This window comes from Phoxinus phoxinus, assembly GCF_949152265.1.
Source record: "Phoxinus phoxinus genome assembly, chromosome: 1".
Lineage (NCBI taxonomy): Eukaryota > Metazoa > Chordata > Actinopteri > Cypriniformes > Leuciscidae > Phoxinus > Phoxinus phoxinus.
In genome coordinates, this window is record NC_136876.1 from 4,687,348 (window position 1) to 4,712,736 (window position 25,389).

Genomic DNA, 25,389 nt, shown 5'->3' on the forward strand with positions numbered 1-25,389 from the left:
CTCAAAAACTCTTGAAACTTTGCACACGGGTCAGAACCCGCGGCCATTAGAGCCGGACTGAAGCTGGTACCCGGGCGTGGCAGGGGGGCTCGACAGCGCCCCCTGGAACGGGGTCCGAAAACTTGGTCCATAAATCAAACACGCTTGCATGAAATAATATGAAACTCGGTACACTTATAGATCTCACCGGTTCATATATCCTTCATGCTCTGACTTTTTACCCCAGCCCAACAGGAAGTCGGCTATTTGGGGTAGTTACAAAAACGCATTCAATGGAATTTAAAATACTCCTCCTAGACGATTCAACCAATCGCCACGAAACTCGGTGTGCATGAAGTCAAGACATTGAGGATGAAAACTTGCGAGGGGATTTTTGATATCTCGAACGGTTTGGCCGTGGCGAGGAAACAAATTTATGGCGAATATTGGAAACAGGAAGTGTGTTATAACATCCTCATACATTAACTGATCTTGATGAAACTTCAGCAGTGTGTTCGCTGTAAGAGGCCGATCACATGGATGTGACTATTGTGAGTCAAAGTTATAGCGCCACCAACTGGCAGCAGGAAGTGTGTCACTTTCAAAATGCTTTGAATTCACCCTCTTATTTTTACCCGATTTGCTTCAAACTTCATCTGTATAATGTAAACACACGACAGATGTAGACCTGTGAAAGGATTATTGATATCTTTAATACTGTCGCCATGGCAACGCTTTAAACTTTTATATTCTTTTTGGATGCATTTGAGGCTCTTAACATGCTTCAAATTGCATGAAACTTAACATGCATTTGACATTTATTGCCTAGTACACTTGTGCGAAGTTTCAGAAACGGGCGTGGTAAGGGGCTCAGTAGCGCCACCTTTAGTCAAAAATGGGGTATTAGTTTCACCTACAGTAACCAAACTCGGTACGTATATTCTTCTCTTCGATCCGGACAACTTTCTAATTTACACTCATTAGCCCCGACCAACAGGAAGTCAGATATTTTGGTTTGAATGGGAGAAAATCTGAGAATTTTGCCAGTCTCTCTTAGGGGTGGGGGAAAAAACCGATTCTTAGATGCATCGCGATGCAGATGTGGACGATTCTGAATCGATTCACAAATGGCAAAAATCGATTTTCAAAAAAAAAAAAAAAAAAAAATTGTTTTTTTTTTTTTTTTTGAAAATCGATAATAACGTAATATTGACGGAACGCAAAAGACGGAACTCTGAAGCGTGGAAACAATATTGTCAAAGCTTTCACCTGGCTCGGAAAGGGCAAAGCGCATTACACAATCAATCGCAACTTTTATTGCCAAGGATTTGCGTCCAGTCGTTGAGAACCAGGGCTTTCGCGCTATGTTGCACACTTTGGAGCCGAGGTACAACGTCCCATCTCGGAGATATTTTACAGACACAGCGATCCCCACACTCTACAACAAGACCAAAACCGAAGTCATGGAATCACTGAAGAAAGCGGGTAGGATAGCTGTAACATGTGATGCGTGGACATCCGTATTTTATGTTAATAAAGATTCAGAATATGTTGAAGTTTGTTATAATTTGTTATTGTTGTGATTTTTACTGTAGTAAATTTACTGTTGTGAAATGGAAAATCAATAATCGCTAATCGAGAATCGTTAATAATCGAAAATCGACTGTAATCGAATCGGGACTTCAATAATCGTAATCGAATCGAATCGGGAAATCAGACAGATTAACCACCCCTAGTCTCTCTCAGTGTCTGTGTGTGTGAGAGAGGAGGGGGGCTTTGTTAACCCTTTCTCTGCTGTGTGCGACTTCTCGGGCACTTATGGGGCCCTTGACGTGCTCAAAAACTCTTCAAACTTTGCACACAGGTCAGAACCCACGGCCATCAGGGCCGGGTTGAAGCTGGTACCTGGGCGTGGCATGGGGGCTCACAGCGCCCCCTGGAATGGGATTCGAACACTTGTCCATATATCAAACACGCTTGCATGAATAAGTATGAAACTCAGTACACATTTAGATCTCATTGGGCCGAACAACTTTCGTGCTCTAAGTTTTACGCCAGCCCAACAGGAAGTCGGCTATTATGGGTTGTATGAAAACGCCTGCCCCTGGAATTTGATATACTCCTCCAAGAAAAATTATCCTATCGCCACCAAACTCGGTCAGCATGAAGTAAAGACATTGAGGTCGCTAAATTGCGGACGGATTTTTGATATCTCGAACGGTTTGGCCGTGGCGAGGAAACGAAGTTATGGCGAGAAAAGAAAAACACAATGTGTTATAACGTCTTCATACATTAATTGATCTTGATGAAACTTCAGTAGTGTGTTTGTTGTAAGAGGGCTATCACATGGATGTGGCTATTGTGAGTCAAAGTTATAGTGCCACCAACTGGCAGCAGGAAGTGTGTTACTTTCAAGATACTTTTGACTAAAGTGGGGGGGTTATTTTTACCTACAGTCACAAAACTCGGTCTGTATATTGTGCTTATCGATCCGGACAACTTTCTCATTTACAGTCATTAGCTCCGACCAACAGGAAGTCAGATATTTGACACACACAGACAGCCCCCCCCCCCCCCCTTTTCTGTGTGTGTTTGGAGGGGAGCAGAAAGACTCACACTGATACAAGCTCTAAAGCAGACTTCTTCTCGACAGTCAAAGCGGGGTTACGTTATTGCCCGTCGTGCACAGGAGCCCGAAAGGCAACGGGGTGGCGGCTTTTTATATATATATATATATATATATATAAATAAATAAATATAGCTGCAAGCAGCGATGGAGGGCCCAAGCCGGTGGCAGCGCCAGCCCGGTGCCTTTAGTGTAACTAAAGGCACCAGGGTGGCGGTGCCACCGGCTTGGGCCCGTAATCGCTGCTTGCAGCTATATTAATTATTAATAGTGCTGTAAATTAACAGTTTACTGTAACACACATTATATCTATCATATAATATATTGGGTATCGGGTAATGATTACACATTTTTTGTAAACCTTTAAGGAACCATTTTTTTAAACATCTATAAACATTACATAGATAGACGGACCAGATATTCCTAACACTTTGTTAAGGGTTACTAGTTGGTTTGTAAACTGTCTATGAACATTATCTGGAAGGTTATTATAAAGTTGCGACAGATGACTATAATAGCTACCCTGTTAAATAGATAATAAACAGTACCAGTAAAACACGTGGGTTGTCCTGATACTGTACTTCCAAATGTAACAGTGTAAATTTGCCACACAGAATAAAGTAACTGTTCAAGGTCCATTGGTAACTTATAAAAATAATATCATATTTGCGTAAACTGTTACTACCGTATATCACACGACTCTAGCACATTAAGATAAGCTATGAAAAATCATGTTCCTCTGCCTCTTTCTGGTTAAATACTGTTTATAGATGGGTAAAAAGACTGTTTGCTAACTGATAAATGACAATTAACTAAAGATTAAATAACTAACAATTTACCATCTATTAATGATGGTTATTATAAAGTGTTACCGAAAAGATATGTTAGCATTTCCATATTTTGATATTAGAAGGGAAGGGATGCAGCTGCTTTCACAACTACCAATGCTTAAAATCATCCCAAGCTAATGTTTGATGCACAGAATGTATTGTGTGGTTTTCCTAACCCCCACAAATCGATTATCACGGTGGAATAGTTAGTAGGCTATAGCATGCTATGCCACTTTCATCAAAACCTATTACAAGCTATAGCAATGTCATGTCATTAAATACGATAAACAGTGATTCTGGAACAGATCTGCGTCTTACTTATCCCGTAAAAAAAAGCATATTACAGCAAAAAAAAAGTTGCACTAACTGTTCGTTTCCAGCAGCATTTGCTGTCAGGCAGGTAGCTAACATAAACATATTTTTGCTAGCCTACCTGCTGCAAAATTACACCATTTGTACAAGACAAGTAGAGCTATTTTATCCAGTGCAATTTATCACTTACCACTATCTTGTTTTTCTTTTTCTTTTCTGGCTTCCTGAAGCATAATTCCGCTTCATTATGACTACCGAGGAGGTTTTGTATTTTGCCGGCCGCAGAGATCGCGTGGTTGGCTGGCTGCTGTCAGCGAGAGGGGCCCTCTTGAGGGGTATCCTGATAACAGTGTCATTGCACTTTACTGCATTGACTATCAAAGGGGTGCTCACGCAGTTTGTTGTTGCATTTTATTCTTAACCAGTCGCTGTCTTGGGGCCCCAGGCCAGCTCGGGGCCCCAAGCAATTGCTTGGTTTGCTTGCCTTGTCGCGACGGGCCTGATTACATGGTAACATGCATACTACGTACGGCTGAAATGTGTCATGTCGCGCTGCGTTATCAACCAGGCAGAACAATCCTTCCAACCACTGTAGATAGATTCTTGAATAGCTTACCTGATCTATCTCCGCTCCTCAGTGAACCCAAACTAACAGATGAGCTAGAGGAAATGACTAGCAGTATGAGCACCATTTTCTCTAGTGCATTAGAAATTGTTGCACCAATTAGATTAAAAAAGGTTAGAGAGAAAACTAAAGCACCATGGTACAACAGTGCTACGCATATTAACAAGAGAGAAACTCGTAACTTAGAGCGCAAATGGAAACAAACTAATTTAGAGGTCTTTAGAATTGCATGGAAAGACAGTATGTCACGTTATAAAAAGGCTCTAAAAGCAGCCAGGGCTGAGCATCTCCGCAATCTAATAGAAAATAACCAAAATAATCCAAGGTTTTTATTTAACACCGTGGCTAGACTAACAAATAAACAGGCATCGCCTAAGCAAAATATTCCGTTACAGTGTAGTAGTAATGATTTCATGAATTTCTTCACTGAGAAAATAGAAAGCATCAGAAACACAATTGAAAATACACAACGGTGTCTTATGATTCAGCCTCAATTATCGTCCCTCAAGAAAAACAACTACAGCGCTTTACAACTATAGGACAGGAAGAGATTAATAAACTTATCATTGCATCTAAACCAACAACATGTTTATTAGATCCAATACCCACTAATCTACTGAAAGAAGTGTTACCTGTAGTGGAAGAGCCTCTTCTCAATATTATTAACTCGTCTTTATCTTTAGGACATGTTCCAAAAACATTCAAGCTGGCAGTTATAAAACCTCTTATTAAGAAACCACAATTAGATCCAAATAACCTAGCAAATTACAGACCCATTTCAAATCTTCCATTTATGTCTAAAATACTAGAAAAAGTTGTGTCCGCTCAACTGTGCTCTTTCTTGCAAGAAAACGATATCCCTGAAAAGTTTCAGTCTGGATTCAGGCCGCACCATAGCACAGAAACTGCACTTTTTGTTTCTCAGCAGATAAAGATGAACTACTCACCGTGATCTCAGACTGCGGTGATGTGGTTTCTCCACTGTATGGATCTTCATGTGCAGCTTCAGGGCACTTTTAATAGAGAAAGTCTTTCCACACTGATCACACGTGTGCAGCTTTTCTTTAGTGTGGATCCTCTCATGTCTTTTCAGAGTTGATGACTGACTGAATCTCTTGTCACAGTGTGAACACTTGTAAGGTTTTTCTCCAGTGTGAATTCTCTGGTGCAGTTTTAACGTTTGCAGCTGTGAAAAACTCTTTCCACACACAGAACATGAATACGGCTTCTCCTTCGTATGAACTCTCAGGTGTGTCTTCAGGTCTGATGAACTAAGAAATGTTTTGCCACACTGATCACATGTGAACGGCTTCTCTCCAGTGTGGATCCTCTCATGTGTTTTCAGAGTTGATGAGTGACTGAATCTCTTGTCACAGTGTGAACACTTGTAAGGTTTTTCTCCAGTGTGAATTCTCTGGTGCAGTTTTAAACTGGCCGCTGTAATAAAAGTCTTCTCACACTCAAAGCACATGTACTCTCCCACACCAGTGTGAGTTTTCTCATGTCTATGTAAATGTTGCCGCCGTGAAAAACTCTTTCCACACACAGAACATGAATACGGCTTCTCTTCCGTATGAACTGTCAGGTGTTTCTTCAGGACTGATGAACAAATAAATGTTTTGCCGCATTGATCACATGAGAACGGCTTCTCTCCGGTGTGGATCCTCATGTGATCATTAAGATAGTGTTTGCTTGTGAAACTGTTTCCACACTGATCACATGAGAACGGCTTCTCTCCTGTGTGGATTTTTATGTGTTCTTTACGGTGTTCTGATCGCTTGAAGCTCTTTCCACACTGATCACATGAGAACGGTTTCTCTCCGGTGTGGATCCTCATGTGACGCTCAAGACATTGTTTGGTTGTGAAACTGTTTCCACACTGAGTGCAGGTGAAAGATTTCTTGGCTCTTCTTTTCTTTAAAAATGTCTGTTTAGTCTTTGAGCGACTCAAGGGTTTTCCTCCAGGTTGGACATGATGTTCCTCCTCCACTTCTCTCAGTTCTTCACTCTCCTCCTTCACTTCTCTCAGTTCTTCACTCTCCTCCTTCACTTCTCTCAGTTCTTCACTCTCCTCCTTCACTTCTCTCAGTTCTTCACTCTCCTCCTTCACTTCTCTCAGTTCTTCACTCTCCTCCTTCACTTCTCTCAGTTCTTCACTCTCCTCCTTCACTTCTTTCAGTTCTTCACTCTCCTCCTTCACTTCTCTCAGTTCTTCACTCTCCTCCTTCACTTCTCTCAGTTCTTCACTCTCCTCCTTCACTTCTCTCAGTTCTTCACTCTCCTCACTCTCTTCCATCGGGTCTAAAATCAAAGAGAAAAAAATACTTAATTTTCAGTACATCAAAACAATTCCAAGAGATATGAAGCGAAAGGACATAACAGTAAACCATGATGTAAACAACTTATATAAATATTACAATCATTTATTTTTAATTTAACCTTTTTATAAATTATACATTAATACATTAAAAAATATACAATAGTCTCATAATTTTGACACCAACATTTAGATAGATGATATTTAGTTCATTAAACTAAAAACTTAATTATTAAGGGCCAGTTACAATAAACTTTTCCTTCCACTGACGTCCATTCATACGCATGTGAATGTGGGACACCGGAAACACAAGATCAAGTGAATTTCGCGGTGAGAAAAAAACACAGTTTTGCAGTAAAGTGCAGTAGATTGTATATTTTTGGAATGATTATTTTTTGTCATATTTGTTTGTAATAAAAGACTGCAGAGTGTGACCTCATTTCAGTGTTTGCAACATGCTCAAAGTGTAGACTGACCGCGGGCTTTAACTGGTTTTAAACAGTTTTATTAGCATTATCTGTGTCCAACATGTTTCACTCAACCCTGATAACTTCTGGACTGATTTTCCTCGAAACAATTTATTAATTGTGACACCCAGGAAGTGACATCACTGGGCCAGTATTGCCAGATTCTGCCGTTTTGGACAAAATTTGGACAAAATTCACATTCAATTATCCAGCAAGTTAAACTCTATTGAAAAAAATAAATTAAAAACTATTAAAATAATATACATAAATTAGAGTGAAATATAGACATAGCAGCAACAATTAAAAATATAGCTGCAAGCAGCAATCACCGGGGCCAAGCGCAAGCAAGACGACAAGACATGCCAAAGTGGCTGGGAGTGTGAGACCCACTGCAGCAAGGAGCAATTAAAGACATTTGAAGATGAATTTTGGCAAAATGGTTGAAAAATCACATACAATAACTAAAAATATGATTATCACTTTCGACCAATAGATGGCGCAGTTACGAAACTGATGTGATGTGGTCAGAGTGAAGTGACAATGACACATACAAAGTTTGGTGTCAATATGTCAAGGCATTGCAGATATAAAGCCTGAATAGTCATTTTGGCATCATGCCTCAACTTTGCCACTGCGGTATACGAAAACGGTTTTGTCTATCGACACGAAATCCATAACTTTTACTCGGCACAGTCTGGAGATGACACGATTCGATTTTGGTGAAAATCGGACGTTCGGTCTAGGAGGAGTTCGAAAAAGTAGGTTTTAAAAGAAAATAAAGATGGCGGACAGGAACTTTGATTGACTATGGCAAAATTGGTATCTATGTTTTCAGCATAACCCAAGGAATCTATTGAGATCAGTGTCATTACTATAGGCAAATTTATTCAAAAGTTATTAGCATTTTTGGAAATTTCATTATAACTTTTGACCAAAAGGTGGCGCTGTCTCATAAATTTTTGAGTACTTTTAGGGCGTTGTACTGATGACCCATACTGAGTTTCGTAACGATACGTTCATGCGTTCATAAAATACAGCATTTTAGCACATAATTCAAAATGGCCGACAGCCAAAATGGCCGATATGGGAAAATTGAATATCAGTCAACTCAGCACGACGCCCTGAATCTAACGAGACCACTTTTGTGATTTTTGGACAAACCGTTCAGAAGTTATAAGCAAAAACATAAATTATTCATATCTCCGGACCAGTAGGTGGCGCTGCGCCGAAACGCAGCAAGTAACCTCAGGTCATGCTTGTGACGACATGTACCAAATTTGGTCTGAATCCGATAAAGCGTTGTGGAGATACGGCCTTACGTCTGTTTTTGCAAGCGCTACGTAAAATTTATTTGCGCGGTATTCGAGAACGGTAATTCGAATCAACTTCAATTCCATAACTTTTGGTCGTCATAGTCTGGAGATGATCTGGTTCATTTTTCGTGAAATTCGGAGCAACGGCCTAGGAGGAGTTCGAAAAAGTAGGTTTTTCGGAAAATTCAAAATGGCGGGAAAACTATTATGACGGAAAATGACGTCATAGGGTGCAGTCGAATCGTCGTGAGCTCAGGAATCAGAGGAAAAAAGAATGTTGTTTCTAGCCCTTGTGGTTCAAAAGTTATTAGCATAAACATGAGTGAAACTTTGGACAGCTGGTGGCGCTAGAGGGAATGAGTTGGAGACTCCAAATTTGCTATGGTGATAGTTCAGGCTGTCCTCTATCACTGTGCCAATTTGTATAAGTTTCCCGCAAACGGTTCTATAGGCTGCCATAGACGCCCAGTCGGAAGAAAAAGAAAAAAAAGAAAAAGAAAAAGAAAAAGAAGAAATATAGCTGCAAGCAGCAATCACCGGGGCCAAGCGCAAGCAAGACGACAAGACATGCCAAAGTGGCTGGGAGTGTGAGACCCACTGCAGCAAGGAGCAATTGAAGACATTTAAAGATGAATTTTGGCACAATGGTTGATACATTAACTAAAAATATGATTATCACTTTCGACCAATAGGTGGCGCAGTTACGAAACTGATGTGATGTGGTCAGAGTGAAGTGACAATGACACATACAAAGTTTGGTGTCAATATGTCAAGGCATTGCAGATATAAAGCCTGAATAGTCATTTTGGCATCATGCCTCAACTTTGCCACTGCGGTATACGAAAACGGTTTCGTCTATCGACACGAAATCCATAACTTTTACTCGGCACGGTCTGGAGATGACACGATCCGATTTTGGTGAAAATCGGACGTTCGGTCTAGGAGGAGTTCGAAAAAGTAGGTTTTAAAAGAAAATAAAGATGGCGGACAGGAAGTTTGGCTGACTATGGCAAAATTGGTATCTATGTTTTCAGCATGACCCAAGGAATCTATTGAGATCAGTGTCATTACTATAGGCAAATTTATTCAAAAGTTATTTGCATTTTTGGAAATTTCATTATAACTTTTGACCAAAAGGTGGCGCTGTCTCATAATCTTTTGAGTACCTTTAGGGCTTTGTACTGATGACCCATACTGAGTTTCGTAACGATACGTTCATGCGTTCATAAAATACAGCATTTTAGCACATAATTCAAAATGGCCGACAGCCAAAATGGCCGATATGGAAAAATTGGATATCAGTCAACTCAACATGACGCCCTGAATCTATCGAGACCACTTTTGTGATTTTTGGACAAACCGTTCAGAAGTTATAAGCAAAAATAGCCTTTTTTCATATCTCCAGACCAGTAGGTGGCGCTGCGCCGAAACGCAGCATGTAGCCTCAGGTCATGCTTGTGATGACATGTAGGAAGTTTGGTTTGAATACGATTAAGCGATGCGGAGATACAGCCTTATGTCTGTTTTCGCAAGCGCTACGTAAAATTTGTTTGCGCGTTTATCGAAAACGGTTTGACGAATCAACTTGAATTCTATAACTTTTTGTCCCCACAGCCTGAAGATGATCTGGTGCAATTTTGGTGCAAATCGGACAAACCGTCTAGGACGAGTTCGCAAAAGAAGGTTTTTTGGACAATTCAAAATGGCGGCCATATTTTTATGACGGAAAATGACGTCATAGGGTCCAGTCGAATCGTCGTGAGCTCAGGAATCAGAGGAAAAAAGAATTTTGTTGATAGGCCTTACGGTTTAAAAGTTATTAGCATAATATAAGTGAAACTTTGGACAGGTGGTGGCGCTAGAGGGAATGAGTTAGAGACACCAAAATTGGTGCAATTACTGTTGGGAATGTCCTCTATCAGAATGTCAAACCGGAACAACTTTCCCGCATACGCTTCTATGGGCTGCCATAGACGCCCAGTCGGAAGAAGCAGAATAATAAATATAGCTGCAAGCAGCAATCACCGGGGCCAAGCGCAAGCAAGACGACAAGACATGCCAAAGTGGCTGGGAGTGTGAGACCCACTGCAGCTAGGAGCAATTGAAGACATTTAAAGGTGAATTTTGGCACAATGGTTGATACATTAACTAAAAATATGATTATCACTTTCGACCAATAGGTGGCGCAGTTACGAAACTGATGTGATGTGGTCAGAGTGAAGTGACAATGACACTTACAAAGTTTGGTGTCAATATGTCAAGGCATTGCAGATATAAAGCCTGAATAGTCATTTTGGCATCATGCCTCAACTTTGCCACTGCGGTATACGAAAACGTTTTCATCTATCGACACGAAATCCATAACTTTTACTCGGCACGGTCTGGAGATGACACGATCCGATTTTGGTGAAAATCGGACGTTCGGTCTAGGAGGAGTTCGAAAAAGTAGGTTTTAAAAGAAAATAAAGATGGCGGACAGGAAGTTTGGCTGACTATGGCAAAATTGGTATCTATGTTTTCAGCATAACCCAAGGAATCTATTGAGATCAGTGTCATTACTATAGGCAAATTTATTCAAAAGTTATTAGCATTTTTGGAAATTTCATTATAACTTTTGACCAAAAGGTGGCGGTGTCTCATAAATTTTTGAGTACCTTTAGGGCGTTGTACTGATGACCCATACTGAGTTTCGTAACGATACGTTCATGCGTTCATAAAATACAGCATTTTAGCACATAATTCAAAATGGCCGACAGCCAAAATGGCCGATATGGGAAAATTGGATATCAGTCAACTCAGCACGACGCCCTGAATCTAACGAGACCACTTTTGTGATTTTTGGACAAACCGTTCAGAAGTTATAAGCAAAAACATAAATTCTTCATATCTCCGGACCAGTAGGTGGCGCTGTGCCGAAACGCAGCATGTAGCCTCAAGTCATGCTTGTGATGACATGTACCAAATTTGGTCTGAATCCGATAAAGCGTTGTGGAGATACGGCCTTACGTCTGTTTTCGCAAGCGCTACGTAAAATTTATTTGCGCGGTATTCGAGAACGGTAATTCGAATCAACTTGAATTCCATAACTTTTGGTCGTCAAGGTCTGGAGATGATCTGGTTCATTTTTCGTGAAATTCGGAGCAACGGCCTAGGAGGAGTTCGAAAAAGTAGGTTTTTCGGAAAATTCAAAATGGCGGGAAAACTATTATGACGGAAAATGACGTCATAGGGTGCAGTCGAATCGTCATGAGCTCAGGAATCAGAGGAAAAAAGAATTTTGTTTCTAGCCCTTGTGGTTCAAAAGTTATTAGCATAAACATGAGTGAAACTTTGGACAGCTGGTGGCGCTAGAGGGAATGAGTTGAAGACTCCAAATTCGCTATGGTGATAGTTCAGGCTGTCCTCTATCACTGTGCCAATTTTCATAAGTTTCCCGCAAACGGTTCTATAGGCTGCCATAGACGCCCAGTCGGAAGAAAAAAAAGAAAAAAAAGAAAAAGAAGAAGAATAAGAACGGGAACAGATACAATAGGTGCCCGCACCTTCAGTGCTTGGCCCCTAATAAATATAGCTGCAAGCAGCAATCACCGGGGCCAAGCGCAAGCAAGACGACAAGACATGCCAAAGTGGCTGGGAGTGTGAGACCCACTGCAGCAAGGAGCAATTAAAGACATTTGAAGATGAATTTTGGCAAAATGGTTGAAAAATCACATACAATAACTAAAAATATGATTATCACTTTCGACCAATAGGTGGCGCAGTTACGAAACTGATGTGATGTGGTCAGAGTGAAGTGACAATGACACATACAAAGTTTGGTGTCAATATGTCAAGGCATTGCAGATATAAAGCCTGAATAGTCATTTTGGCATCATGCCTCAACTTTGCCACTGCGGTATACGAAAACGGTTTTGTCTATCGACACGAAATCCATAACTTTTACTCGGCACAGTCTGGAGATGACACGATCCGATTTTGGTGAAAATCGGACGTTCGGTCTAGGAGGAGTTCGAAAAAGTAGGTTTTAAAAGAAAATAAAGATGGCGGACAGGAACTTTGATTGACTATGGCAAAATTGGTATCTATGTTTTCAGCATAACCCAAGGAATCTATTGAGATCAGTGTCATTACTATAGGCAAATTTATTCAAAAGTTATTAGCATTTTTGGAAATTTCATTATAACTTTTGACCAAAAGGTGGCGCTGTCTCATAAATTTTTGAGTACTTTTAGGGCGTTGTACTGATGACCCATACTGAGTTTCGTAACGATACGTTCATGCGTTCATAAAATACAGCATTTTAGCACATAATTCAAAATGGCCGACAGCCAAAATGGCCGATATGGGAAAATTGGATATCAGTCGACTCAGCACGATGCCCTGAATCTAACGAGACCACTTTTGTGATTTTTGGACAAACCGTTCAGAAGTTATAAGCAAAAATATAAATTCTTCATATCTCCGGACCAGTAGGTGGCGCTGCGCCGAAACGCAGCATGTAGCCTCAGGTCATGCTTGTGATGACATGTACCAAATTTGGTCTGAATCCGATAAAGCGTTGTGGAGATACGGCCTTACGTCTGTTTTTGCAAGCGCTACGTAAAATTTATTTGCGCGGTATTCGAGAACGGTAATTCGAATCAACTTGAATTCCATAACTTTTTGTCGTCATGGTCTGGAGTTGATCTGGTTCAATTTTCGTGAAATTCGGAGCAACGGCCTAGGAGGAGTTCGAAAAAGTAGGTTTTTTGGAAAATTCAAAATGGCGGGAAAACTATTATGACGGAAAATGACGTCATAGAGTGCAATCGAATCGGCATGAGCTCAGGAATCAGAGGAAAAAAGAATTTTGTTGATAGGCCTTACGGTTCAAAAGTTATTAGCATAAACATGAGTGAAACTTTGGACAGCTGGTGGCGCTAGAGGGAATGAGTTGGAGACTCCAAATTTGCTATGGTGATAGTTCAGGCTGTCCTCTATCACTGTGCCAATTTGTATAAGTTTCCCGCAAACGGTTCTATAGGCTGCCATAGACGCCCAGTCGGAAGAAAAAGAAAAAAAAGAAAAAGAAAAAGAAGAATAAGAACGGGAACAGATACAATAGGTGCCCGCACCTTCAGTGCTTGGCCCCTAATAAGAACGGGAACAGATACAATAGGTGCCCGCACCTTCAGTGCTTGGCCCCTAATAATTACGGGGCCAAGCGCAAAAGCAGACGACGAGATATGCCTACATGGCTGAAAGTGTGAGACAAACTGCAGCAAGGAGCAATTAAAGACATTTGAAGATGAATTTTGGCAAAATGGTTGAAAAATCACATACAATAACTAAAAATATGATTATCACTTTCGACCAATACGTGGCGCAGTTACGAAACTGATGTGATGTGGTCAGAGTGAAGTGACAATGACACATACAAAGTTTGGTGTCAATATGTCAAGGCATTGCAGATATAAAGCCTGAATAGTCATTTTGGCATCATGCCTCAACTTTGACACTGCGGTATACGAAAACGGTTTAGTCTATCGACACGAAATCCATAACTTTTACTCGGCACGGTCTGGAGATGACACGATCCGATTTTGGTGAAAATCGGACGTTCGGTCTAGGAGGAGTTCGAAAAAGTAGGTTTTAAAAGAAAATAAAGATGGCGGACAGGAAGTTTGGCTGACTATGGCAAAATTGGTATCTATGTTTTCAGCATAACCCAAGGAATCTATTGAGATGAGTGTCATTACTATAGGCAAATTTATTCAAAAGTTATTAGAATTTTTGGAAATTTCATTATAACTTTTGACCAAAAGGTGGCGTGGTCTCATAATCTTTTGAGTACCTTTAGGGCATTGTACTGATGACCCATACTGAGTTTCGTAACGATACGTTCATGCGTTCATAAAATACAGCATTTTAGCACATAATTCAAAATGGCCGACAGCCAAAATGGCCGATATGGGAAAATTGGATATCAGTCAACTCAGTATGACGCCCTGAATCTAACGAGACCACTTTTGTGATTTTTGGACAAACCGTTCAGAAGTTATAAGCAAAAAAATAAATTATTCATATCTCCGGACCAGTAGGTGGCGCTGCGCCGAAACGCAGCATGTAGCCTCAGGTCATGCTTGTGATGACATGTACCAAATTTGGTCTGAATCCGATAAAACGTTGTGGAGATACAGCCTTACGTCTGTTTTCGCAAGCGCTACGTAAAATTTATTTGCGCGGTATTCGAGAACGGTAATTCGAATCAACTTGAATTCCATAACTTTTGGTCGTCAAGGTCTGGAGATGATCTGGTTCAATTTTCGTGAAATTCGGAGCAACGGCCTAGGAGGAGTTTGAAAAAGTAGGTTTTTCGGAAAATTCAAAATGGCGGGAAAACTATTATGACGGAAAATGACGTCATAGGGTGCAATCGAATCGCCATGAGCTCAGGAATCAGAGGAAAAAATAATTTTGTTGATAGGCCTTACGGTTCAAAAGTTATTAGCATACAATTTCTGAAACTTTGGACAGGTGGTGGCGCTAGAGGGAATGAGTTAGAAACACCAAAATTGGTGTATTTGATGTTGGGACTGTCCTCTATCAGAATGTCAAACCAAAACAACTTTCCCGCATACGCTTCTATGGGCTGCCATAGACGCCCAGTCGGAAGAAAAAGAAGAAGAAATATAGCTGCAAGCAGCAATCACCGGGGCCAAGCGCAAGCAAGACGACAAGACATGCCAAAGTGGCTGGGAGTGTGAGACCCACTGCAGCAAGGAGCAATTAAAGACATTTGAAGATGAATTTTGGCAAAATGGTTAAAAAATCACATACAATAACTAAAAATATGATTATCACTTTCGACCAATAGGTGGCGCAGTTACGAAACTGATGTGATGTGGTCAGAGTGAAGTGACAATGACACATACAAAGTTTGGTGTCAATATGTCAAGGCATTGCAGATATAAAGCCTGAATAGTCATTTTGGCATCATGCCTCAACTTTGCCACTGCGGTATACGAAAACGGTTTTGTCTATCGACACGAAATCCATAACTTTTACTCGGCACAGTCTGGAGATGACACGATCCGATTTTGGTGAAAATCGGACGTTCGGTCTAGGAGGAGTTCGAAAAAGTAGGTTTTAAAAGAAAATAAAGATGGCGGACAGGAACTTTGATTGACTATGGCAAAATTGGTATCTATGTTTTCAGCATAACCCAAGGAATCTATTGAGATCAGTGTCATTACTATAGGCAAATTTATTCAAAAGTTATTAGCATTTTTGGAAATTTCATTATAACTTTTGACCAAAAGGTGGCGCTGTCTCATAAATTTTTGAGTACTTTTAGGGCGTTGTACTGATGACCCATACTGAGTTTCGTAACGATACGTTCATGCGTTCATAAAATACAGCATTTTAGCACATAATTCAAAATGGCTGACAGCCAAAATGGGCGATATGGGAAAATTGGATATCAGTCGACTCAGCACGATGCCCTGAATCTAACGAGACCACTTTTGTGATTTTTGGACAAACCGTTCAGAAGTTATAAGCAAAAATATAAATTATTCATATCTCCGGACCAGTAGGTGGCGCTGCGCCGAAACGCAGCATGTAGCCTCAGGTCATGCTTGTGATGACATGTACCAAATTTGGTCTGAATCCGATAAAGCGTTGTGGAGATACGGCCTTACGTCTGTTTTTGCAAGCGCTACGTAAAATTTATTTGCGCGGTATTCGAGAACGGTAATTCGAATCAACTTGAATTCCATAACTTTTTGTCGTCATGGTCTGGAGTTGATCTGGTTCAATTTTCGTGAAATTCGGAGCAACGGCCTAGGAGGAGTTCGAAAAAGTAGTTTTTTTGGAAAATTCAAAATGGCGGGAAAACTATTATGACGGAAAATGACGTCATAGGGTGCAATCGAATCGTCGTGAGCTCAGGAATCAGAGGAAAAAAGAATTTTGATTCTAGCCCTTACGGTTCAAAAGTTATCAGCATAGACATGAGTGAAACTTTGGACTGTTGGTGGCGCTAGAGGGAATGAGTTGGAGACACCAAAATTGGTGTATTTAATGTTGGGACTGTCCTCTATCAGAATGTCAAATAAAATCAACTTTCCCGCAAGCGGTTCATAGGGCTGCCATAGACTTCAATGGCGGAAGAAGAATAATAATAAATATAGCTGCAAGCAGCAATCACCGGGGCCAAGCGCAAGCAAGACGACAAGACATGCCAAAGTGGCTGGAAGTGAGAGACCAACTGCAGCAAGGAGCAATTGAAGACATTTAAAGATGAATTTTGGCAAAATGGTTGAAAAATCACATACAATAACTAAAAATATGATTATCACTTTCGACCAATAGGTGGCGCAGTTACGAAACTAATGTGATGTGGTCAGAGTGAAGTGACAATGACACATACAAAGTTTTGTGTCAATATGTCAAGGCATTGCATATATTAAAGCCTGAATAGTCATTTTGGCATCATGCCTCAACTTTGCCACTGCGGTATATGAAAACGGTTTCGTCTATCGACACGAAATCCATAACTTTTACTCGGCATGGTCTGGAGATGACACGATCCGATTTTGGTGAAAATCGGACGTTTGGTCTAGGAGGAGTTCGAAAAAGTAGGTTTTAAAAGAAAATAAATATGGCGGACAGGAAGTTTGGCTGACTATGGCAAAATTGGTATCTATGTTTTCAGCATAACCCAAGGAATCTATTGAGATCAGTGTCATTACTATAGGCAAATTTATTCAAAAGTTATTAGCATTTTTGGAAATTTCATTATAACTTTTGACCAAAAGGTGGCGCTGTCTCATAAATTTTTGAGTACTTTTAGGGCGTTGTACTGATGACCCATACTGAGTTTCGTAACGATACGTTCATGCGTTCATAAAATACAGCATTTTAGCACATAATTCAAAATGGCCGACAGCCAAAATGGCCGATATGGGAAAATTGGATATCAGTCAACTCAGCATGACGCCCTGAATCTAACGAGACCACTTTTATGATTTTTGGACAAACCGTTCAGAAGTTATAAGCAAAAACATAAATTCTTCATATCTCCGGACCAGTAGGTGGCGCTGTGCCGAAACGCAGCATGTAGCCTCAAGTCATGCTTGTGATGACATGTACCAAATTTGGTCTGAATCCGATAAAGCGTTGTGGAGATACGGCCTTACGTCTGTTTTCGCAAGCGCTACGTAAAATGTATTTGCACGGTATTCGAGAACGGTTATTCGAATCAACTTGAATTCCATAACTTTTTGTCGGCAAGGTCTGGAGATGATCTGGTTAATTTTTCGTGAAATTCGGAGCAACGGCCTAGGAGGAGTTCGAAAAAGTAGGTTTTTCGAAAAATTCAAAATGGCGGGAAAACTATTATGACGGAAAATGACGTCATAGGGTGCAGTCGAATCGTCATGAGCTCAGGAATCAGAGGAAAAAAGAATTTTGTTTCTAGCCCTTGTGGTTCAAAAGTTATTAGCATAAACATGAGTGAAACTTTGGACAGCTGGTGGCGCTAGAGGGAATGAGTTGGAGACTCCAAATTTGCTATGGTGATAGTTCAGGCTGTCCTCTATCACTGTGCCAATTTGTATAAGTTTCCCGCAAACGGTTCTATAGGCTGCCATAGACGCCCAGTCGGAAGAAAAAGAAAAAAAAGAAAAAGAAAAAGAAGAATAAGAACGGGAACAGATACAATAGGTGCCCGCACCTTCAGTGCTTGGCCCCTAATAAGAACGGGAACAGATACAATAGGTGCCCGCACCTTCAGTGCTTGGCCCCTAATAATTACGGGGCCAAGCGCAAAAGCAGACGACGAGATATGCCTACATGGCTGAAAGTGTGAGACAAACTGCAGCAAGGAGCAATTAAAGACATTTGAAGATGAATTTTGGCAAAATGGTTGAAAAATCACATACAATAACTAAAAATATGATTATCACTTTCGACCAATACGTGGCGCAGTTACGAAACTGATGTGATGTGGTCAGAGTGAAGTGACAATGACACATACAAAGTTTGGTGTCAATATGTCAAGGCATTGCAGATATAAAGCCTGAATAGTCATTTTGGCATCATGCCTCAACTTTGACACTGCGGTATACGAAAACGGTTTAGTCTATCGACACGAAATCCATAACTTTTACTCGGCACGGTCTGGAGATGACACGATCCGATTTTGGTGAAAATCGGACGTTCGGTCTAGGAGGAGTTCGAAAAAGTAGGTTTTAAAAGAAAATAAAGATGGCGGACAGGAACTTTGATTGACTATGGCAAAATTGGTATCTATGTTTTCAGCATAACCCAAGGAATCTATTGAGATCAGTGTCATTACTATAGGCAAATTTATTCAAAAATTATTAGCATTTTTGGAAATTTCATTATAACTTTTGACCAAAAGGTGGCGCTGTCTCATAAATTTTTTAGTACTTTTAGGGCGTTGTACTGATGACCCATACTGAGTTTCGTAACGATACGTTCATGCGTTCATAAAATACAGCATTTTAGCACATAATTCAAAATGGCCGACAGCCAAAATGGCCGATATGGGAAAATTGAATATCAGTCAACTCAGCACGACGCCCTGAATCTAACGAGACCACTTTTGTGATTTTTGGACAAACCGTTCAGAAGTTATAAGCAAAAACATAAATTATTAATATCTCCGGACCAGTAGGTGGCGCTGCGCCGAAACGCAGCAAGTAACCTCAGGTCATGCTTGTGACGACATGTACCAAATTTGGTCTGAATCCGATAAAGCGTTGTGGAGATACGGCCTTACGTCTGTTTTTGCAAGCGCTACGTAAAATTTATTTGCGCGGTATTCGAGAACGGTAATTCGAATCAACTTGAATTCCATAACTTTTGGTCGTCATAGTCTGGAGATGATCTGGTTCATTTTTCGTGAAATTCGGAGCAACGGCCTAGGAGGAGTTCGAAAAAGTAGGTTTTTCGGAAAATTCAAAATGGCGGGAAAACTATTATGACGGAAAATGACGTCATAGGGTGCAGTCGAATCGTCGTGAGCTCAGGAATCAGAGAAAAAAAGAATGTTGTTTCTAGCCCTTGTGGTTCAAAAGTTATTAGCATAAACATGAGTGAAACTTTGGACAGCTGGTGGCGCTAGAGGGAATGAGTTGGAGACTCCAAATTTGCTATGGTGATAGTTCAGGCTGTCCTCTATCACTGTGCCAATTTGTATAAGTTTCCCGCAAACGGTTCTATAGGCTGCCATAGACGCCCAGTCGGAAGAAAAAGAAAAAAAAGAAAAAGAAAAAGAAAAAGAAAAAGAAGAATAAGAACGGGAACAGATACAATAGGTGCCCGCACCTTCAGTGCTTGGCCCCTAATAAGAACGGGAACAGATACAATAGGTGCCCGCACTTTCAGTGCTTGGCCCCTAATAAGAACGGGAACAGATACAATAGGTGCCCGCACCTTCAGTGCTTGGCCCCTAATTAAGATTATCTGTGTGGTTATTTATTTTTTTCATTTCATCCCATTTAAGTTTTTTTTTTTGCATCTGGGCCTAAATGTGGAAATGAGAGCACATGTGATTAAAAACATGTAAAAGCATGCTGTACCAAACAACATCAAACATCAATTATCAATATACAAAAATACATTCAACTCAGTGATAATAACAAAACCAGAAAACTCACAAAGAATGCCCCATCCACAACTCCAAACTAAGATGTCCTTGAATTAAGAAAGCCCACAACATGTGCAACCTCATGGTGTCTCCGACTCTGCGATGGATTATCACGATTAATACCGTTCCAAATGATCCTATCCAGGACATATAGATAATCCCGCTAAAGAGCCTATCCTTTAGTCGTGTCCTCAAGAGTTAGGCGATCAGTCTATACAAATTCGTATTCTATTATAAAGATAATAGATTTCCCCTCTGTGTTATAAGTCTACCTGGTTTGGTCCTCTTCAACCGTGTTCGCTGTACAACAATAACTGCTGGCTGTATCCGAGTCCTGTCCAGTTCTCTTCTTTTATAGTCTGAATCCAGCCGTCTTCAGCATAGATAATATCAAGCGCATGACTGTAAGCATAGCCAGCGTCTTGTTCTCTAGCAAGCAACTGAAGATACAACAGTTCCTTTGCACTTGTGGTTAATGACTCATATCACTGCTCTCTCATGAAGTTTGAGGGATGCTCCGGAAGTGATCTCTCGCGCGTGTACGTCACTCATTGTTTACACCAGAACCTATGCACAGAACAGAGATTGTAGGTAGGACGGCTAATAGAAATGGTACTAGTTTGCGCTTATCCGGGATGTTTAAACCGATGTAAAAAAATACATTTACGTAAGCTCACGCGAACTCATCCAGGAGAGATGAGAGAGAGAGATCACTTCCGGAGCCTTCCGGCGCTTGCGCAGACTAAGTAAACAGATCACTTGGACGTGGTTGTGTAAAAGAGATAAAAACTATATAAATACTGTTCGTTTTATCACACAAACCGCTTGTTTCGTGTCTTAGGCCATCAATGTGCACTTACGATGGGGAATTTTTTATTTGGACTTTTCTCTGCATACTATTAGAGACATTACCTATATACCTGCATTATATGACTGACAGACAAGAACGGTTTGACCTAAAAATATCAAAATTGAAACTACTGCGGAGACAAAGACACCTACATCTTGGATGCACTTCAGGTAAGCTAAAACATACCAACATTTAATTTCAAAGTGAACTATCCCTTTAACCTCCCAAACAAAGTCTGTCTATTTATTTATCGTACAGTATCTGATGCAAATTCATTCATTGTTTTTAATTATTTGCATTAGGCCTACTTATCATAACATTGCTTCTTCATTAAAATACAGGTATCTAAAAATACAGAAAATAATATAAATCATTTAAATTCTTCAAAATATAAATAATGGTAAGAAAAATCATAAACACAGAAATAAACGTACATATAGTAGCCAATTACCCTCAGTCTGCTGACACCAATGAAATAAGCTTTAAGTGTCAATTTACAGGAGATCTGAGGACATCAGCATAATAAATGAGGTGAAAACAGGAGCTATTGTCATGAAATAAAGAGTGTTTTCAGCAGATCTGTTAAAGGAACACTTCACCTCTGGAAAGATGAATGTGTATTTAAAATGGGTCATTTATGTAGAAGAAATGTGAAATTATTTTTGAATTTGGAGCCTTCTAGACTGAGAAAAGCCAGAAAATGTATTTTTGGCTTATGGGGATGAAAGACAACAACTCCCAGAATGCACTTGCTTCGCTGCCCCAGGAGGCCACGCCTACCGGTAAGAGATCGCAGTAAACAACAAGGCTATGCTAGTCTCCGTGAGTCTGCCCAGTATTTTGATGTCGCCCAAAATGTCCAGGATTCGGATTTTGCGTTCTACAGTCGCCGTTCATCATGTTTACTGTGACGAGCAGGAACGAGACTGACGGCCGCGGAGAACGATGCGAGCCCGGTGGCGTGATTACTGATGAGTGGCGCCGGCGCCTGTGAGACGCACCGGTCTCGTATCTCTCATGGAGGAGCGGGAATTTTCCTAGCAATGTTAAAACGCACATCAAACGATCACTTGTTTAGCGTTCATGTAAACACTACATTCAGATTCACCAATCGGAATGAATTCAGTTAGATTGAAACAAAAGGTGTGCATGTAAACTATGAATGCGACTGCAGAAAGCAAAAGCCGAATCCAGGACATTTTGGACGATCTCGACGGCCGGACATGTCCGGGAAAAAGAGGATGGTCACCGCTACTACTCAGCTTTCTCCACAGAATAAGAAAATGTTAGCTTAGCTTCCAAATAAAGAATGGCTGACACTATATGTACATTCTGTGAGTGAGATCCCTCTATGGGCGGGTTGAAAACATGCGGAACAGCGCCTTCTACTGGATAAATGATGAGCTAGTGTTTGTAGTCTTACCCTTATTCAAAGAAATTTGACTTCCTGCTTTTTATGACGCAAATTGACGATTTTTGCGTCATAAAAAGCAGGAAGTGGAACACTTAAATCCTTATTTCTCCCATCTCAGGGAAAAATAAGGGAATAAACCATGACCATTCGAAAATGTGACTGGGTTTCTAAAGATACAAAGTCTAATGCAAATGGGTGAAGTGTTCCTTTAATATTGATGAGCCTCAGACTATCAACACTCATTCAACAAGCCATTCAGGATCATCAGCAGATCATCTCACTTTATTCTGAGTGTTTGCTGTTAGAAACACATTATTTGAGTCAGAGAGATGACTAAAGACTATTAAACTGCTCCATTGAAAGACAATACTGTTATTTATCACAATATAACATGGATAAATCACCAATAATAAAACAAAATAATAAATAACCTCTCTTTATGAACCTCTTCAGGCAAATAACTACCAAATAACACCATAACATGTTAATCTAAAAAATATAGTTTGACTTTATAATAATTATCAATTGCAACAAAGTAATTCCATTATTAACATGTTACATATTTGTACAGAAACTGAAATGATCACAAAACTCTTAAAAATAAAGAAGATGTAATGTTTCCTGTGTCAAACTTCATTAATATTTATCTATATTCCCATATAGATTTGAAATTTCCCACATTCATTACTCGGGGGCAATATAGTCAATTTTAATAAATGTAATCTAATCATTTACTTGTATATTTGTCACGATACTACGCATTCAATCACATTGAAACTTAAAAGTAAAAACAATTATATAACCATTAAGAGTACAAACATACCTTTAAAGAAGAGTAGTAAGAGGCGAAATGAGCAAAACACACCGGAAGTCCTGCTCTCTCACTCCTGCATGGACAAACACACGCGCGAATGAAGCGATATCACGATTAAAAGCGCCAGTGTCAAAGAGAGTTCGCTAATTACACGGATAAGTTACATGAAGTATTTATCAACGAAGTTTTAACACGATTTACACAGTGATGATGTTACAAAGAGACAGTAAATAGCACATGTGTGTATGAGAGAGTGAAAGACAGTGTGCTTCCCGTCTGCTTTCTAAGCGCGAATGAATGCTTAAAGGGGAAGTACTTCTTCTTCCTAACGGCAGATTCACACCGCAAGCTTGAGCTCCGCGTCAGCTTCACACTGGAAGCGTTTACAGCCTCACCGCAGCAATAAGCGAGCATGTCTTTACAAAGACACCTATCAATTTGTTTTTAGAAGTTGGTCATTTATAAACTTGATAGTCTTGAAAGTTTGTTGAGATGGGGAGGTGTACAACATTCAACAAAAAAAGCTTCGATTATAGAACAAAAAATATATGGGAATGTACTGCAAAATATATTGCAATGTATTACATAATACATTTCCATACATGGGAAACTAGTGCTTTTTTTTTCAATTTAACCTACTGCATTTATAAATGAAGTATTTAGCAAGTTCAAAAAGATTATTAACCAAGTAGTGCTGTGAACAATCTTTTTTAAGTACACCAAACTTAATTTGTGTGAATTCAAGGGGATTTACACATGTAATAATACAGGACAGTTTACTGTACAACTGAGACCAAAACAACTGTGAGTAATTACAAAAATACAAAATGTGTTCAGTGGTTTCAATATCAGTTTCACAAAGAAATTGACAAGAGTTTTCTCCGATATCAAATTTAGATTTCAGGAATTCTTTAGATGAGTATATGTCATTTATAATTTTAAAATGAATTTCTTTCACTTTAGGGAGACTTGGAAAGGTAAAATAATTCATTCTCAATTCCTTCACCTCTTTCGGGTTAAAATCTTTGAAAATATAGTAACGTTGTATTCTATTTGGATGAAGTCTATCAATAAAAACACTTCTAATATATTTGTTGTTGCATTTATGATCTCTAATAGATAATTCCCCCAGAGAAGGAGATGGGAGAGAGAATGCCACAGAGTAGTGTGAAAGAATCCCAGTAACACCATGTTTTCTGGTATGGCATTTACAATTGTGTAAAACTCTTTAGGATGACAAACAAATCCATGTTTCAAACAAAAAATATTGTAATTGAGAACATTACCATAGTTGTCCATCATGTCCAACAGGGAACATTTTTTATATTAAATCCAGTTTTCATAAAATAAAGATTTGTTATGGTGTAAAATAAAGCGATTGTTCCAAACACAAGTTTTGTGTGGACTAAAATTGTGGGAAATGCTAACTCCCAATAAAGGAGAACTTGTTGAAGGAATGCAGACAATTTAAGAGGTAATTTGTGCAACTCAAAATCACATCTAATCAAAAACTCCAAGCCACCTACTCTCTCAAATATTGCAGAAGAAACAGTAAACCATAAGCCATTTGTATTACAAAGAAAAGATTTTAACTGATGACATTTAATCCTCCTTCTTCGAAATAATTTTTGTTAATATAGTGATGCTTATTTTTCCAAATAAAGTTAAATATTGCAATGTTACTTGAGAATAATTTTTTTTTAAATTATTGTACGCTTTGATTGCTATCTCTAGTAATAGTTATCAATATCCCCAAGTATTTTACAGATTTTTTTATCGGTATGTTACATATGTTACGGTAAGTTCAAGTGTAATGCTTTGGAGAACAGATTAATAAATTGGATGGCTTTATCAATTTGATATTGGTCCTTTAAAAAGATCACTGTATCATCAGCTAATTGACTAATAACAATTTGTCTTCCAAATACATTCAATTTGTCAAAGTTGCTGTTTTTATTCATCAAGATAGCAAGCATTTCTACCGCTAAGATAAATAAGAAAGGGGAAATGTGACACCCTTGTCTTATTCCTCGTGAAATGTTAAATCTTTGGGATGTTCCAAATGATAGTGAGATAGAACTACTGATGTCTTTATATAACATTTTTATAAAAGAAATACATTTATTGCCAAAACCAAACTTTTGGAGAGAGTTAAATATGAAATTATGTTCAATCGTATCAAA

The 25,389-nt window shown here is 39.5% G+C and overlaps 3 protein-coding genes across 3 annotated transcripts in view; 1 reads left to right on the forward strand and 2 right to left on the reverse strand.

Annotated features, from left to right (window-relative positions):
- Positions 1-23,614, reverse strand: part of LOC306999675 (uncharacterized protein) — a 36,413-nt gene extending 12,799 nt beyond the window's left edge. Inside the window, exons 1-2 of the mRNA XM_079614552.1 lie at positions 23,216-23,614; positions 5,320-6,673 (exon numbers count right to left, since the gene is read on the reverse strand). Coding sequence (XP_079470678.1) covers positions 5,320-6,668 — 1,349 coding nt within the window. The 5' untranslated portion in view covers positions 6,669-6,673; positions 23,216-23,614. The remainder of the gene's footprint in view (positions 1-5,319; positions 6,674-23,215) is intronic.
- LOC306999735 (uncharacterized protein) overlaps positions 1-25,389 on the forward strand; it is a 501,826-nt gene that overhangs the window by 389,139 nt on the left and 87,298 nt on the right. The gene's annotated exons all lie outside the window — the stretch shown is intronic.
- Positions 1-25,389, reverse strand: part of LOC306999562 (uncharacterized protein) — an 825,164-nt gene that overhangs the window by 71,673 nt on the left and 728,102 nt on the right. The gene's annotated exons all lie outside the window — the stretch shown is intronic.